This window comes from Opisthocomus hoazin, chromosome 2 (assembly GCF_030867145.1).
Source record: "Opisthocomus hoazin isolate bOpiHoa1 chromosome 2, bOpiHoa1.hap1, whole genome shotgun sequence".
NCBI lineage: Eukaryota > Metazoa > Chordata > Aves > Opisthocomiformes > Opisthocomidae > Opisthocomus > Opisthocomus hoazin.
In genome coordinates, this window is record NC_134415.1 from 104,087,876 (window position 1) to 104,104,655 (window position 16,780).

The 16,780-nt window shown below is 38.5% G+C and overlaps 2 protein-coding genes across 5 annotated transcripts in view; one reads left to right on the forward strand and one right to left on the reverse strand.

Annotated features, from left to right (window-relative positions):
- HMGCLL1 (3-hydroxy-3-methylglutaryl-CoA lyase like 1) overlaps positions 1-16,780 on the forward strand; it is a 121,359-nt gene that overhangs the window by 90,230 nt on the left and 14,349 nt on the right. The gene's annotated exons all lie outside the window — the stretch shown is intronic.
- Positions 2,964-16,780, reverse strand: part of GFRAL (GDNF family receptor alpha like) — a 28,492-nt gene continuing 14,675 nt past the window's right edge. For 2 of the 4 annotated variants that reach the window (XM_075414652.1, XM_075414650.1), the window contains exons 7-10: positions 15,318-15,577; positions 11,846-11,944; positions 6,261-6,342; positions 4,302-5,283 (exon numbers count right to left, since the gene is read on the reverse strand). In XM_075414652.1, coding sequence (XP_075270767.1) covers positions 5,196-5,283; positions 6,261-6,342; positions 11,846-11,944; positions 15,318-15,577 — 529 coding nt within the window. In that variant the 3' untranslated portion in view covers positions 4,302-5,195. Of the gene's footprint in view, positions 5,284-6,260; positions 6,343-11,845; positions 11,945-15,317; positions 15,578-16,780 lie in introns of all 4 variants that reach the window. The other 2 variants (XM_009942337.2, XM_075414651.1) reach the window with 2 other exon arrangements.

A 16,780-nucleotide genomic window follows, 5' to 3' on the forward strand; every position in this document is an offset into this window, starting at 1 on the left:
TCTGTCAGTGTCCCCCACTGTGCTGTCACTTCACCCTGAAGTAACCTTCTGGCTGCGGATGGCTTGCATCCAGGTGTTTAGCTTCCATGAACCCATGTTCCTATTACTACGTCAGTATAATAATGTATATATATTTGTTGAAAGGTATCAAGAAAAAGCAATGGAGTGCTATCATGATAACACTGTTGGGATGTGGGGACATGCTTTCTCCCTGCCTGTTTTGCTGATGGTCCTCAGTAAATGCTGAAAAGGGGATAGCATGAACTCTGAGAGCATGCAGGAGAGAAGTAGTTATTGGCTGCCCTCTCTCAGTCTTATTAGACTATTAATTCATTTCTATTAGATGTACCAAGATATGTACTTCTGTGCTTGGAGACGTTCTTCTGTGGCTCATTGTATCAAAGTCACTGCAGAGATCTCACAGAGCAGCATGGAGATCATCTTACTTGAGCCAGGGCCATGGAATACGTAAACTGGAGTTCCCAGGGCAGCCTTCAGTCTTGGCCCTGGTCTTACTCTGTGAATATTCGACAGCTGACCCATGTCAAGTTGCTGGAATTTTCTTCAGTACTTTCATAGTAGTTTTTCCCATGTTGTTGGCAATAGAAAAGTCAAATACCAGCTTGTTTGGCTGCTCGAGATACTGCATTGTTCTAAAAACATGGCTGCTGTGATTTTTTGGATGAGAAGTTGATCAGTTCCGTTAGTTATGGGCATAATTGTTCTTCAGTGCCTTTCACAAGACAGCAATGACATTGATTCCGTACATGGATAGCGCTAATGTCTTCCAGCAGCAGCTTGCTTTGTAGTTTAAACTTTTATGTATTAAGGCAACTTGGCTCTGGACCAGCACTTTAATGTTTCATTTCCATGTATAACCAGAGTTTATGGAAATAAGAAGTGAATATTCTGATCTTGTGAATAAGTCCGAAAGGCTTTGGCTAATTTTGGTTTCTTAATAGCATAATTTAAGTCCATAAAACTTTCATTATTGTAATCAGGAGTCACAAAATGAAGACTGCAAGTCTGTGAGGTAAAATTCCTATGTTTGGGGTCAGTGCTGTGGCAATGAAATTGTACTTTTCCAAAGAGTTAGTGTGAACATGTAAGATCTGCTTATTTTTCACAGAGTTATTTTTAAGGGATAGAAATATTCTTCAGTTACTGTAATACCTGAAAATGAGGATTCTTTACCACTGAATTTTTGTATGATGCTCAGACTGCCTTAAGTTCTCTTTATTGATTGTGAAATGTCTAGAGAACTGACTGAACAGAAGAATCAGTCTGGAGAACTGAAAGACACTTGCTTTCCAGTTCTTGACTTGCTGATCAGTGCTTTCTTTTGTTATGTGATATGTTTGAAGATTATTTTTCTCTACAGTCCTGCAGTAACACAGTGTTGATCTTCATTGCTGCAATAACACAGCAGGCAGGAGGACTACAGCCAAAGTCAACTTAGTCCTTTGAACCTGATGTCAAAGAGATGATATGTTTGTTAAGGAATTGTCATGTACCCTCTTGGTTAAATGAATCTGTGATTTTGTAATATGCAGTGTTAAAGCTGAAATAAAATCTGTCTCAGTGTTTACTGAAACGGATATGCTCATGTATTACACCAGATTCAGCAGCTCTGGCGAACCCGCTCATGCATACGGCATGAGTAAATACAGGCTGCCACCCTGACATGTGCGCCAGTGTTGACTTTGTTACATCGTAATCCATTTGGAGTGCTTTTTCTTAGGATTACCTTTTTATCAGTTGTTCCTGTGTGCTTTTATAGCTGACAAATCTCTGCTAAGTTACTAGGGAAACATTTCTTCTCTCCATAAACTGAACATTAGAAGCTACAGCCAGGAATGGAGGTAGGAGTCGAAAAATGCAATGAGGCATTATCTCACTTCAGATGTTGCACTGCAAAGTAGAAGTCTGTGCCCTCTAAGTAATGTCTAAGACCCCCTACACACTTCATGGGAGACTGAGTGACTTCAGCATGTGGTCTGAAACATCAGCGTGTTGATAGGGGAACTTTCTTGGAAAAGTCAACAGTGAAATTCCCTACCCCATGTTACCATTGAAGTGCCTCAACATGAGCTGCAATTAGTTATCTTCACCAGCTTGCATCCAACAGTTAGTATTTTCCCTGGTGGAAAAACATCCACAGTAATTTTTCTGGAAAAACTGAATGGTGTTCACTCTTTTAAGGCACAATCTTGGGGATGGTGTTGGTGCTGCTTCTGTCCATCTTCTCTGTTACTAGCTTGATCTGACATCTGGCTCAGAGGACCAGGATGCGATTCCCACAACAGCCTGAAAAGGCTGAGTCCAAACCTGCCTTTCCAAACAGCCCATTCTCTCGCCTCACGAACAGGTGAGATGGCTGAGGAAAATCTTCTATTTGAAGAATTCAAGTTTCACTGTGGCAAGACGGGAAGTGGAGACTTGGACTTTACAGCCTTGTAGCATCAGTACTGCATAAGGAATAGCTAGTCCTGCTTGTCTCAAAAACTCTTTACACAATTAATATGAAACAATCTTTAGATAAACTACATAAACAATATTAAAAAACTGGAACCCAGTATTCACCTTTGCAAGTGAGAGTGCTACAAGGCTAAAATTTACTCTTTCTCCCTCTAGCCCAATCAATCTTCCCCCCTCCAGTGGAAAGGGGCACGAATGCCACAACCTTACCCAAAATTACCTATGTCCTGGGAATCCCAAACCAGCAGTAAGACTTAATTTTCCTCAGCTGGGGACTAGGTGCAGATGTCTCTCTTCACAGAATCACAGAATCACAGAATCACAGAATCACAGAATGGTAAGGGTTGGAAGGGACCTCTGTGGATCATCTTCGTGGGAAAACATTTTAATGATGAAGCTCTTAAAAAGATACTACTTCTTCCATGATGAAACTGTTCGTGAAGCAGTTAGTCTAATCATGATCACTTGAATACAGATCATCCCAGCAGAAATTCCTTTATTTAATAATTAATGCCTAGATACAATTGACAGAATACAGTGTCACTAGGAAATACAAACCAAAAGAACACATTTGACATGTATAATGGAGGAAATGTACTGTTCCATTAAGCATTAAAGTCAGCCCTAATGAAGAGAGCCTGTAAAATTACAGAAGCAACACAATAGCCACTAAGTATCTTGCTGTCTTTCAGAGTAACTCACATGCTCGCCCTGTTTCACATGCACTGTACATACTTGTGTGTGTGTGAGTGTGTGTGTGTGTTTAAGCACATATATGAGTGGAGCTCCTAGTATCTAAACAGAAGATATTTAGAAAGCAAGAAGTTTATAAGACAGAAATTTGCAAAAGATGTTTTTATGGTTGACGTTTAGTTAAATCTGAACATAAACAGATCTCTTCAAATTTTGTGACACAGAGGGTTCAGCATTGCATCATTGTTTTTGAAGTCAGACTGAGACCCAACACAGGGTTCACTTCAGATGTGTATTTCCTATCTAAAGAATTGTTTTCGTCCAACGCTGATTAGAACATATTCTCAACAGTATTTGCAGTTTAAACTTTTGCTTCTTCACAGTTTTAAGATGAAGAATATTAATACACTACTTCCGAAATACCTACATGGTAGGAGGTAAACTAAATGCTGCAAATTGCTTGGAGTGATAAAGGAGATTGTTTTGATTATCAGACTAACCAACTTTGCACTTTTCTGTTGTATTTTGGTCCAAAGGCTGATTTAGTAATGAGATAGAATTTGGTTGCAAAACAAGAAGGAATTTTTGGTTTTGTGCAGATCCTAAAGAAAGAGAAAATGCATACTGTAATAGTTGTTAAAAATTTCTAAAACTCTCCCCGTTAGAACTGCACACCTAAGGTTTTGCGCTCACGCTAAACCATTTCACAAGCTACCAAAGCCATAAGCAAAAGTTGCATTGAAGAGTAGAGATTCCTGCTCTTCTGATCACTTCATAAACTTCTAGCCCTAGATCTGAATCAGCCATGGTCAAAACTGGGGCTGAAATCAGTGGAACCGGTATCTCCTTCCTGGTACTGTTTGCTGTGTGAGTTACATTTAGTGGAAATTCATACAAAATTAAAATTAATCAAATTCAAAATAAAATTAATTCATCAGATGCTATCATAACAAGGCAATGCATATACTGCTCTCGGTAACATTTGTATAATAAATGCCAGTCCATTGTGGTGTGCTGACCAGAACCAGATCGTTACAAAGATAACAAAGACAACTGATTGCTGGTAAATAGAAGCTTAAATCTAGCAAAACAACTCGGCTACAGGGAGAAATCCAGAACTCATAGCCAGAAAGTGGGATCCAGAGTGGTGTGTTAGGGACCATGACTCCCAGTACAGTGCACGGGGAGAATTAGGCACTTCGGGTATGGCCTAGAGACAATGAATAGGAAACACAGATGATGAGACGGGTCATCACTTCCCTCTTGAGAAGCAGGCACTTCAGCCCCAAGTAAGTGGCTCTCTCCACTGGGCATTCAGACCAGAAAATGCTTTCTAACATTACTATATTCAAACTGGCAAGGCTCACTTGTTTCTTTTTCTGAAGCGTATTGAAAGAGAAAGAAAAAACAGTTCCAGCAACAACATACTAGGGTCAAAGCATTAGCCCAGAGAGCCAGAGTTTAATCCCTCATCGTACTCAAAGGGGTTATAATCCTGATATCCTCCTACCCCACCAACTGCTCCAGCATCAGACTACAGGCAGCCTACCTGTGACTGCTGCCTCACAGATATCGTGTCAGGTCCTTGGTACCTGGGAACCTAGCATACAAGACCACTACATATGTACTTTTTAACAGCTCTCTAAGATGTTTCTGAGTGGATTTTCTTCCTTTCTGCCAGAGGAGCTCAGATCAGAAGGGTGGATTTCAAAGATTGCCACTGCTAGGCAGATTCATGCTGATACAGCATTTATACCATTGTCGTGTGCATCTAAAGATGTAGGAAATGTGCAGCTCAGGACAGATCTGTGAATCTACGCAAATGAGAGTACAGTTCTATTTTTTTTTTTTTTTTTAGCTTGTGAAAGGTTTAAGATGTGTTAATAAATATAAAAATCTTTTGTGTGCTCAACTACAAAATTCTGTAATTTATAGTAGGTTTTCTAATATATATTTCATTATTCCATATGTACAACAGGCTGGCTTTCAAGAATAGCCTTAAAAAGCATAAGCAACAGAGTAGTTCATCTGTGACTTTTATAATGGACCATAAATGTTTCAGAAGAATGGTCTGGCGAGGGACTTCTTGACTCATGTTTTGTTCTGCAGGCTCTGAAAACAAAGAATGTGCATGTATTTAACAATAAACTATACAACGTTTGGTCTGAACTTTGGCTTAATTGAAATCAGTGGCAAAATTTCCCTCTTTTTATGATGAACATTGTGGTATGAAATAATTCCCTTCACCATTATTAATGTACTGTTCTTTCTTCCATTCCATGTATTCTTTAAATCTGAGTTTTATTTATATGCTGATGTTCCTGCAACTGCAAACCTAAAGAGAAAGTCTCTGTTCCCATATATCCTTGACTTGCCTCTTGCATTTTTCTGCATGATTCCTCTTTGATCTGCCTCTGAATTTAATAATGAAATTTGACTCCATATCCCTCCCACTATATATAGCTCCTGCTACATCATGTTCTGTTACCTATCATCTGACAGTGTAATTCTTGAAATCTGGCCATTTAATTTGGTCTAAGAAAATGTATCATTTTGGAAAAGGCCATGTTCATTTGACTAAGTGAATGCACATTTCTGTTTTCTTACCAAGCGCTGGTGTATGGGCACTTTCTCATGCTGTGTGGGGGAGAATATTTACAGAACCCGATCAACAAAAATGGCGTTTGGCAACAATATTAACTACAATAGCAGCATTCACGATTCGGTTTCTAAACATGTTATAATGCTGAATGTTCTCATTTCCTTTCCGCATTACCTCTGCCTGCTACAGGGCTAGGAAGGTAGCCTCACAGAATTTTTGAATTCAGATTTCACCTTCCCCTGCCATGGGACAGGAAATGAAACCTCCCGAAGCCTGGGATCTCCGCATGAATGGAGGGCATTGTAGATACGCATCGTATTTCACTCCTCCCTGCTGACACCCGCAATGTCAGTTCTTTCCATCACTGGGGCATGCCGAACTGTTTTTAAAGACAATCGCAGTGCCAACCTCTTAACTAAGTCAAAACATTTTATTTTCTGCTTTTCCAATTTCCTAGAACCAATGATTAATATCCCTATCAAATTACCTGATCTTGAGGAGAATCAACAGGACTATTCCTAGGATGAGAACTATGCAGGAGGAATAGGCAATAATGTAGACTTTTTCACCTATAAGTAAAAAACAGCAAGCAGACATGAAACATTTACTTCTTCAGTAATAAGAAGCAGATTTAAGATCTGAATTGGGTTGCATACATATGTAAGCTAAATCACTGTCAATTCTGACATAAGTAATTAAAAGGAGGAAAAAGGCTTAGTGGTATGCCAAAGGTAGGAATAACTCTCCCTTCACCAGTTGGTGCAAAATAATTTTCATACTGTGTTTAGTAAACAACAGCTCCAATAGCACTTCATATGTGCTTCTACACTTCGTATGTGTAGGACTACCTTTTACTCTGTTCCAGGAGAACAGCTTGTTGCTCTGATTTGTGTTTTGGGGTATTCTCCCCATTGATTTTAGGGTGCTAATTTTATTCTTTTTATCAGAGGAGACCAGGCTCTTACTTCTAGATCTCTTTTCCTTTCTTTTTCACATATTACCGTAATCGCAGTGTGCAGCAATACTTGATCTAGAATCAAATGAATGTAAAATGGGATCTAACACTGTGTTTCTGGGCCTTGTGCCCCTGGAGTTTCCTCTTTCTGTTAGGCTTCCTACCAAAAATTCAGTTGGGCTGCTTATGTACTAAAAATTCCAACTGTGGAAAAACTGAGAGTTGTTTCAACTTTTGTTTTCCAAATGAGGAGAAACTTATTTTTCCTGGAGGAATGAATCCTGCAGTTTTGATCAAATATTCTGAAGGAAAAGTTTCAGTTGAGAATGTAATGTAAACCCTGAACTTGGGATGGAGAGCTGTGGAGTTTAGATGGCTTGACAGGAGGACTCAAGTCCAGAGCAGCAAGCATAAAACAGGAGACTTTTCTGCTACTTTCCTGTTGCACTGATTCTGCTATGTTTATACAATTAAGTAAGTTTTGCTTATATAGGAACTCAAATGCAGAGGGCCTTAGCTGTTCCCAAGCTGCTTCACCTTACATAGTCAGTGAAACATTCACTGAGGAAGAGATGGAGTCCTGGCCCCATCACTGGGCCATTTATCTGGGCTGTGAGGAGGCCAAATTCTGGTCTCTGAATCAGTTATCAGTTACTGTATGTTCTGTGTGTTTGTGCACATGCACACACAGGCCCTAAACAAGACATTTCTGTATACACTACATATATGCAACAGATGTAGCATGTGGTGTAATACAAGCACAGGCAGTATGGATACTGGAGCAGCTCCAGTAAGAGAGCGTGAATATGTATCCTACAATGAGGCAAGCAATGGGCAAGAGCTGAGCGGGGGGTTGAACCTGCCTGGTTTTTATTGCAGGATGACGCTCACTTTTTCTCAAAAATCAATCCATAAGTCAGGTTTTCCAAAAAGAGAAAAATTAAAGCAATGATTGAACCATCACAAGTTGCACAGAATGAACATGCCACTTAATGCAGCAAGCTACTGAGGGGCAAGGTCTGTCCTGGTCTCTGCAGGACTGCTAATATGATACATTAAAAAATAGATCAACGGTTGGCCCTCCTCTCAAGTTACAACATTTCTTTTGAAATGATGAGTTTTAGGAAAATAATAATTTTTAGACTTTTTTTTTTGCATTTTCTGAATCTTAATTGTATACTCTGTCATTTTTTAAAACTTTCTACAATTGCAGGGGCAGTTGTAGCGGCAAAAGTTTCCTATTATTTTGAAGTGGAAAGTGAGGTTAACACATATTTAAGGCAAATAAAAGTTTTTAAAGTACATCGCTTACCACAAGACTAGGAAAGTTATTAGGAGAAACAGACATGGATGGTTAAAAATGGGCTAGTATAATTTCACCACAATATTGTAATATTTTTCTTTAAAAAGTTGGAAAAAGTGTTTAATTGCGATAAAACAAAACACTGAAATGATCAAATGAAATCAAAATGTTCTATTTTTTGTCAAAGTCTTATAAAATGCAGTATTTTTGGTGAAGTAGTTCCTCGTAAAAGAGATGCTGATTACAACTTTTTCAGTTCTATGGGGAACACAAGAAAAATGTTAATGATGAGATCATGATAGAAGCCATATATTTTCTCCTACCTTCTGAGAAGTGAGGGAGTGTGTAAGGCTAGGAGAGGGCACAATTTTTTGGCTGAAGAGCTTATTCTTCATTTTATATATTCTTTGTGTAGGCTTTATAATCTTTGTGTAGAGATAGGCACTCTGCTGTTATTTAAAAATCCAAAGCATATTTTATACAAATTTTCACTATTAATCTATATTCAATCAGTTCTTGAAATGTGAAACAGTGCTAGGGAAGTTAAGATGCAGCTGCATGATGCGTGCCTTGCCCTTCCTAGGATGGGCTGCAAGCCTCAGCGACACAACATCTGGGGCTGCAGGTACCACTGAAGTACTAACTGGAGCTGTCTACACAGACAGATGGACATTTCCAGTGATGAAGTTCAGCGAGAATAGCTGTGGGCTCAGCAGCTGGAACAATTAGTGGGATTACACTCTTGTGTAAATCTACCTGCTTATGGATACATTGTGAAAAGGTTGTGAATATTTATTGGGCAGATTAATTCTGGCTGGTGTTCAGAGGTTTCTTGGCTCCCTGCAGCTTGTCACAGGCTTTTTTCTACATTTTTAAAACGATCAGATTGACAAAGTTTAATACCTTACAAATTAAAGTCGCTGGAGCTGAACTAATCTCAGTTCCCATAGCAGATGGTATAATTATAGATAAACCCTGCCAATTACTTATTTATCTAGATTCTTAGCATGGCAAAACTCATCAGTAGGAAATATATGATAACACTACAATTTAAGACAAAATGAGATTAATTTCAACAGTTTTGGATCAATCCCAATTTTATTGTATCTCACAAGAACAGGATAAGAGTTCTGTATTTCTAGCTTTCTCTTCCAGCCAAAAAATACTTTCGCTCCAAAGCTCTATGCTGATGAAAGTAAATGCTTATCTTCACACATGAATCATTTTTTGAATTAAAGTGTAGGAAGCAATCTTTTAAATTATGTGGATGTGTACAATCATGGAGATAATTTGCACAGGATAAGTCAAAACCAGGCTGCACATGCATAACAAGGTAGGCAATAATGACATTTTTGAAGTTTGGAGAATTTGTGTTTGATTTATCACTTTTTGATGCTGTTTCCAAAATGGCACAGAATTCTGACCCCCATCTAAGCTTACGGTAAAAACTTTTACATGATTAGGACTCTGCCGACATCACATCTCCTTAACAGGGTTGTATCAGCCCACAGATGACTGGGTGGGCCTGTACCCTCCTGGGTATGTGAATGGTTGTCAAGATGTTTACACGATCCGGTTATCACATTCATATAGAATAATATTATAGCAGCTGAACAAGGTTATATTTATTTGCAAATATATATGAATATATGTATATATGTTTATATTTATTATTTATTATGAAAGACTCCTTTTATTAAAACCAATCTTATCCAGTGGCATGATTTGCAATGCCACTCAATAGAGTGGAGAAATTTTACTGGTTTTTGAACAGTAAGTGTTTTTATGAATTATAGAATTAAGAAAAAATTGAAGAAATATTGAGTTTCTTCTGAGCATGTTCATCTGTAGACGGTCATTAGTTTGAATTGGTTAAAGACATTGTATTTTCGATGACAAGCTAAATAAAGAATTCTTCTGAGTTTTTGGTGTAGGGACAAAACATCAGCAAATCGTATCTCCTGCTTTGCAAGCAGAAAATAACCAAGAAGCAAAGATCTTCAAATATCTTCATACATACAAAAGGCCATACTTAACAACTTAACCATTTTGCCTCTGCACCCTGGGATTCTTCTTGGGATTTGATTTCAGTAAAGATAAATATTTTGTAAAGATGGTAACTCCCTTTGCAGCCAGAGTAATGCACATTTGCTAGCACATGAGTTTAGGATACTGGGTTAGATTTTTGGCAGTGGAATTTATGAAACAATTTGCAATATGGTTTTTATCATCAGGTAGATACCCTGAATCAGATACTTCTCCCTGACCTGGCTTTCTATGAGACATTTATAGCTTAGAGAGTTCCCACCAAGTGTACATGACAGCTCCGATAGAAGGAATATTTCATTGTATGGTTTAGACTGGTCAGCATTCTTTTTATTTTTCTAAGGCCATCCAAAATTCTGTTAAGAGTTCAAGGACAGGTTTTTGGAAAGTATTCTGACTTCAGTGGGAACACAATTAACTGGGTGCAGTCTGCTTTTTGCAAAAGTTTATCTGAATCTCTGAAGGAAATGTATAATACATTTTACGCGCTGAAAGGATCTGCAGTTAGAACAAGTCACAGGGGTGAAATATCTCATTTTACATTTCCTTACTTTAAGCAGTATTTCTTGTATTGTAACTTGCATTATTTAACCATTAGAGTCTCATTCCAGCTAGAGATTCAGGCTCCCTCTGTAGCTGGCAAAGAGAAGCCAACACTTGCAGCAAGGACAGTCTGAAAATGTGGGATCAGTCCTCCTCTTAGGGTCCCTGACTTTCTACTCTGGCTGCACAGAGCACTTGGATAACATGCATGATTCTCAAGTAATTTTAATGCTGAAAGTGCAGCTGAATTATTCACATACAGGTCTCAGGAATCCTATTCCCATGAAACTATATTTATATTTCCCAGGTTGCCCACTTCAGCAATAGTTGAAGGATGGAGGTGATAGAAGTCCCTTCATTTTGTATTGCATGCAGATCTTGAATTATTTTTTCCCTATTAAAGGTGTTGAGCATGAACAGTTCTGGGAACTAATGCGTTGTAATGTCTGAAGTATTGTAATCTGCCCCACGCAAGGTAGAAAAAGTCATTCTTGTTACAGTCGATATTTGTGCATTAAGCTCTTTAGTGTTCTCACTGTAATTGGGTCCTTCAAAAGGAAATATAAAATTAATATTATTTCATCCATGAGAGAATTTGTATATTAATTCAATATCCTTTAACTTTATGTCACTTAATTGCTTACTGCAAATGCGTGGAAATAAAACCAGATGCAGCTCTTCAGACCATGGGAAATCATGATCCGCAATTATCTGCCCTTCTGTTACATGAGAAGGTAAAGTCTGACAGAGTGTAACACAGGCACCTTCTCAGACCACTTACTGTGGCTTCCTAATTTCGTTGTTGTAACTACTATGGCACAAAAAAGTCAAGAGAGATAGGAAAGAATTAGGTGTGACATCAAAGCAAATAATTTGTATCACACATTATGACTACTACTCTCTAGTGACTGTATGGAGAGTCAGGCTCCAGCATGCCTAATAGCTTAATTTTCCCCAATTATAATATAGTGATTATGAGACATCTAATTCAAAACCACTTATCAGAGAAATCGGTTCAGTCTCATTATCTTTATTTTGTGGTTATATAAGCTAAGCCAAACAGGTAGAGAGATTTTTCCACATTAAGTTGAATGGGGGAGCAACAGGTAGAGCTCACTTGCCTGAATCCATCCAAGGGACCCAACCTTTAGTCTTTCCTATCATACACGAGGGAAGTCTCAAGCGTACTTCTATTGAAATCATGGACTGCTTTGCCCAAACTCACCGTTAATTGAAGAAGAATGGAGGTGTGCTCTGGAAAGCTTGTTTCCTGGCATTTCTGTGTTTGCCCAATTAAAACCTTTCTTCTTAATGGAAATTTGACCTGAACATTGGAGAGAAAATATCCATTCAAAATATTAGTTTAAAATAATAATTTAAGTGAATATTGCTGTTTCTTGTTTTGAGAAAAGTCACAGAGTTTATAAAGGCAACTATTTAAAAATATTATTTACTGATAATTGGTGATCAAAGTGAACAGTTCTTCCTTTGCCATCTCAGTCAAACCTCCAGTGTATTTTGTCTTATGGGGGACAAGCGTGCTTTAAAGATATTCTTTGCCTCAAAACAGTGTAAATTCTCTTTTCACATAAACTGTTTTAGAAATAGGCCCACCGAAAGAATTGGGCCCACCAAACCAATGTAGAAGTGATGAGAAATAGGTAGTAGTTTGAAGTAATTTCCAAAAGGCAGTGCTTATTCTCCAAATGAACTGCTAGACCTCAATCAACTCTTTCATAAAGGCCTGTCCTCTTAGTGGGCATAATTTCATTAATACAGCTGAAAATACGTGTCTCTGTTGAAATGAAAAGTAAAATATTTACCTAAGTAGAATAGTTTGCAGAGCAAGGGGCTAAACCATACAAGACTGTGCATGGTCACTCACATGAACTGTAAGCTGAGAAATTTTGATTCCCTAGAGGAATGAAAACAATATAACAAAGGCTCATGTTTGCAGCCTGGAACATGATTATCTAAATAGCGATGGACTAAATCTCCTTGTGAAGTATTTTTTCTGTGAGATCCAAAAGTACAACCCAGAGTGAAAATATTTTGGAAACTTCACCTTTTACTTTCTGTCACTGGCATTTTTGCTTATTCCTATTGTGACATCCTACATTGGCACTGATCCACACTGTGCTTCTGTCTCGTATAGCAGCCAGTTCTTGCCTTTTCCTGAGCCTGCAGTAAGCTTTAATCCTGTAAGCACAGCCACTAGAGCAGATGTGTGTAGCAAGGCAGGGCCATACAAGAGTAGGAAAGCGTGATGGTGTAAACACTGCTTGTGGGTCTGTTCACACCAGTTCTAGAGGCAAAGATTCCTTTTGCTAGCCCTGGGTATTTGCCTGTTTAGAAAGATTTCAATGTTAAAACTCATCACCACTGTAAGAGTGAAAGTTATCCGAAGTTAACACCCATTCCAGAAGAAGGAGTTAGCAGAAGGGGTTGGATGAGGTCTGGTCTCTGAATTGCCATGCAGATAATGGCATTTAACACTGTGCTTTACAGTCAAACCCATAATCATCCCTCTCTTCAGTTTAGCTGCATTACAACTAGACATCCAGAAAAAACAAAAGCAAGATTCACAAGACTCTGCAAATGTTCTGTAGAGTGGGTGCCAATCCTTTACTCAGTCAAAGGCCCTGGATCCCCAAACTGTTTTTTATTCAACTAGCAGGAATTCTTCACACCACAGGAGCAAGCAAGCTTCTGTTCTTCAGTCCCTATTACGTTAGGGAAATATCCATCACAGAAAAACCCCATTTTATCCTGAGACCGCTTCAGGGAATGGCAAAAGCTCATGAGCAATTATTTGATTATTATGACATGAGGGTCATCTTTTTTCTTTGTAGGTAAAGAATAACTAACACAATGATGTGATCACTAATTTGGACCACTAAATGCAGCCATAAAGCAAGCAAACAAATAAGTAACATTCATCAGCAAAATAGCTGCCAGTAGTCTCAAATCTAAGTGTGTTATGGTATCACTTTTCCAGTGCAGTTGTTATATGATTTTTAATCTTTTCTCAGAGTCTGAATTTTAGTAGTGATTAACTAAGCTTAAGGGCTTTGTTTCAGCAACCTGATTGTAATTTCTGGGAAGACTTTGAGTGACAAGAAAAAAATTGCACCCTTATCAGTGGTAACATTTTGGTGGCTAATACTAAAAAAATAGCTAATTCATTCAATGAAATGCATATGTGCAATTAACACATGTTTTAAAAAGAGTCCAGCAGATGGAACTATGAAATAGTCGTTGCTTTTCATTGAAATCTGTAGATATAGTTACCTCTCCCAAGCTAGGTTGAGAATATATGTATTATATATAGCAGATGACTGGCATTGGGTATGATCACAGAATCACAGAAACACAGAATCACAGAATCACAGAATGTTAGGGGTTGGAAGGGACCTCTGTGGGTCATCTAGTCCAACCCCCCTGCCGAGGCAGGGTCACCTAGAGCAGACTGCACAGGACCTTGTCAAGGTGGATCTTGAATATCTCCAGAGAAGAAGACTCCTTAACCTCCCTGGGCAACCTGTTCCAGGGCTCCGTCACCCTCAGAGTGAAGAAGTTCTTCCTCATGTTCAGCTGGAACTTCCTGTGCTTCAATTTGTGCTTGTTGCCCCTTGTCCTGTCGCTGGGCACCACTGAAAAGAGTTTGGCCCCATCCTCCTGACACCCACCCTTTAGATATTTATAAGCATTTATAAGGTATCCATGAGGCACCAGCAATCCTAAAAGGATTTACATAGCAAAATAGCTGGTGTGATAGATCAGAGATTTTAGAAGAGAGTACATTGATCTTTAATCTGATGCATGGACTAGATGCCTGGATGTAGCTGGAGTGTCGCGGAAGTGGCAGATGAACCTTCAGGTTCAGTTTTAGGCTGCAGGAGTCCAGGAACCATCCTGTGATGTGGAACCACCCTCTGATGTGACCCACAGCACAATAAAGTTGGGACAAACAGGGGATTTGCTTCGAAGGCACACTCTTGATTTGAACTAAAACATGAATGTTTGATCCCATATGGCCATTCACTGCACTAACAATTCTCTCTCAACCAGAGACTTGGCAAGGACTTTTATATTTAACTAAAATAAGTAGCTGATCTGGCACTTGAAAGGTTTTACTGGTTCTGAGGAAGTACATACATTTAATCCAAGCTAACCCCAGGGTTTTTACAGAAGGCCAAATCCTGAAGCCTCCATTCACAGCAGCTTCTTCTTTGAGAGGGCCTGTTTAAATCTTTGAAGTTATTTTCTGTGGAATGAAGTCTGTTGCTAAATGCAAGTAAGCTATGCTAATATTAAGACTCCAAGAAGAAAAGAAAGAAACAACAATGTAATTTGTCATACTGTAAAAAAAGTGTACCGAAGTACAGCATTAAGCCAATGACAGGAAGGCTTTGGAGTTTTCTAATCTGTGAAATTATTCTGTTATTGTTATTACAGCAAATTCATGTAGTGACACATGTAGTCAATTTTATTCGTTTACTACTAGTATAAATATTTCCCCAAACCACAGGAAAAAACTGTAAGTGCAATTTGCATTTGGATTTGGATTAAATATCCCACAGATATAAATCTTGCTGTAATCATTGGTAGCAAAGATATAGTAAAGATTTCATGTAAGTCAGCATTTAAATACTCTTTAAAACTAATTATTCTTTAAAGTTTTATGTGCTACTCACGTAACTCACGGAAGCAGGATTTGCTGTGAAGCATGTGATGGAAGAGCTGGCACAAAGACTGCTCCACGGAAGGCAAATTCTGGCAGGTACACTCTGCACGCAGCATCGTGCCCCAGCTGCTAATGTAGGCTGCTTTGCAGTCAGAATTTGCGGAACAGGGCATGTCATCCTTGATTAAAGTTTCAAGACAAGCTTCATCATTGTAGCATTTTTTTGTCACGTGTCTCCAACACTTTGACCGAAAAGTTGTGTATTTTCTCCTGGTGGAAAAAAAAAAAGTATACAACGACAGTTTAAAAACTCTCTGATTTCACAAAAAAACATTTAAGGAATGTATTCCCAAGGTACCACTTAAGTCTTAAAATCATACTATTCGGTGATAGCTGGCCAAAATTCTGCTCTGAATTTCACCTAATGGGTTTGACTGAAATCTGTAAAATTTTAATCTGAGGAAAAACTTGTTTTTATTGAAAAAGTTTTTGAGAAAAAGCAACTGCGCTTCTAACCAGCACCTGGGGAGATTTTCCCAAGGTCCAGCAGAAGTCAGCGTGAATACCAACAGCCTCAGATCCTCAGAGAAGCAGTGCAGATAGAGGAAGTAGACCAGTCATCAAAATGAAACCACACCAGGTGCTGTTCTAGTGGATCAGTTTGTTGGGCAGTGTGAAAGAAGAATGAATATTCAACTTATTTTACATAAAATAATCTACATCCAATGCCAACCCCTCCCCCTCCCAAATGCTAACAAAATATAAAATGCTAGGGGATGATAAAGATAAACTGTTGTGTGTTGTATATTAATATATTAAAACATTTTTCCCTTAATCATAAAATTAGGTTATTAATTTACTGTCGGTATTGTGTGGCGATTACAAGCAAGCCACATGGAAAAGCATGGACTGTTGCAATACTGGCTGAGAGATTATCGTAAATATTTTCAATACACAAGAAAAGGTTTCAAAGCAGATGCCACCTCTGTGCTAATAGAATTATTCACCTCCTGATTTATAGACATGGCTAGCCATAATTCACAGACTAATTTTGCTAATTATATCCACTTATTGTCAGTACAAGGAAACATTAATGTTCCTGTAATAACGGGTATTTCAGCAAGTCTCCATTAGGATATTACATGTGTACACATGCATATGCACAGACATGCATTTGTAGCCCATTTCTTCTTGACACAAAAGGGGCAATTCCCACTGACGTCAATCTGAATAGCCTGCACAGAACTGAAAGCATCTCTTGGCCTCCTGCTTTTTTGACTGAAGGTTAATTTGAGCACAGCTTTCAGGTAAAATTCAGGTCTAACCCACAAGTGAACTGGTGATGGCACTGAAAACCAAAGTGGGTCAACCAACCGTCCACAAAAGGTGGCAATTAAGTAGAACTACGAATATGGGCTAATCCTGTTGCATGCTTTCTAAAAATAAAACCTGATCTGAAAACTGCATTATTCT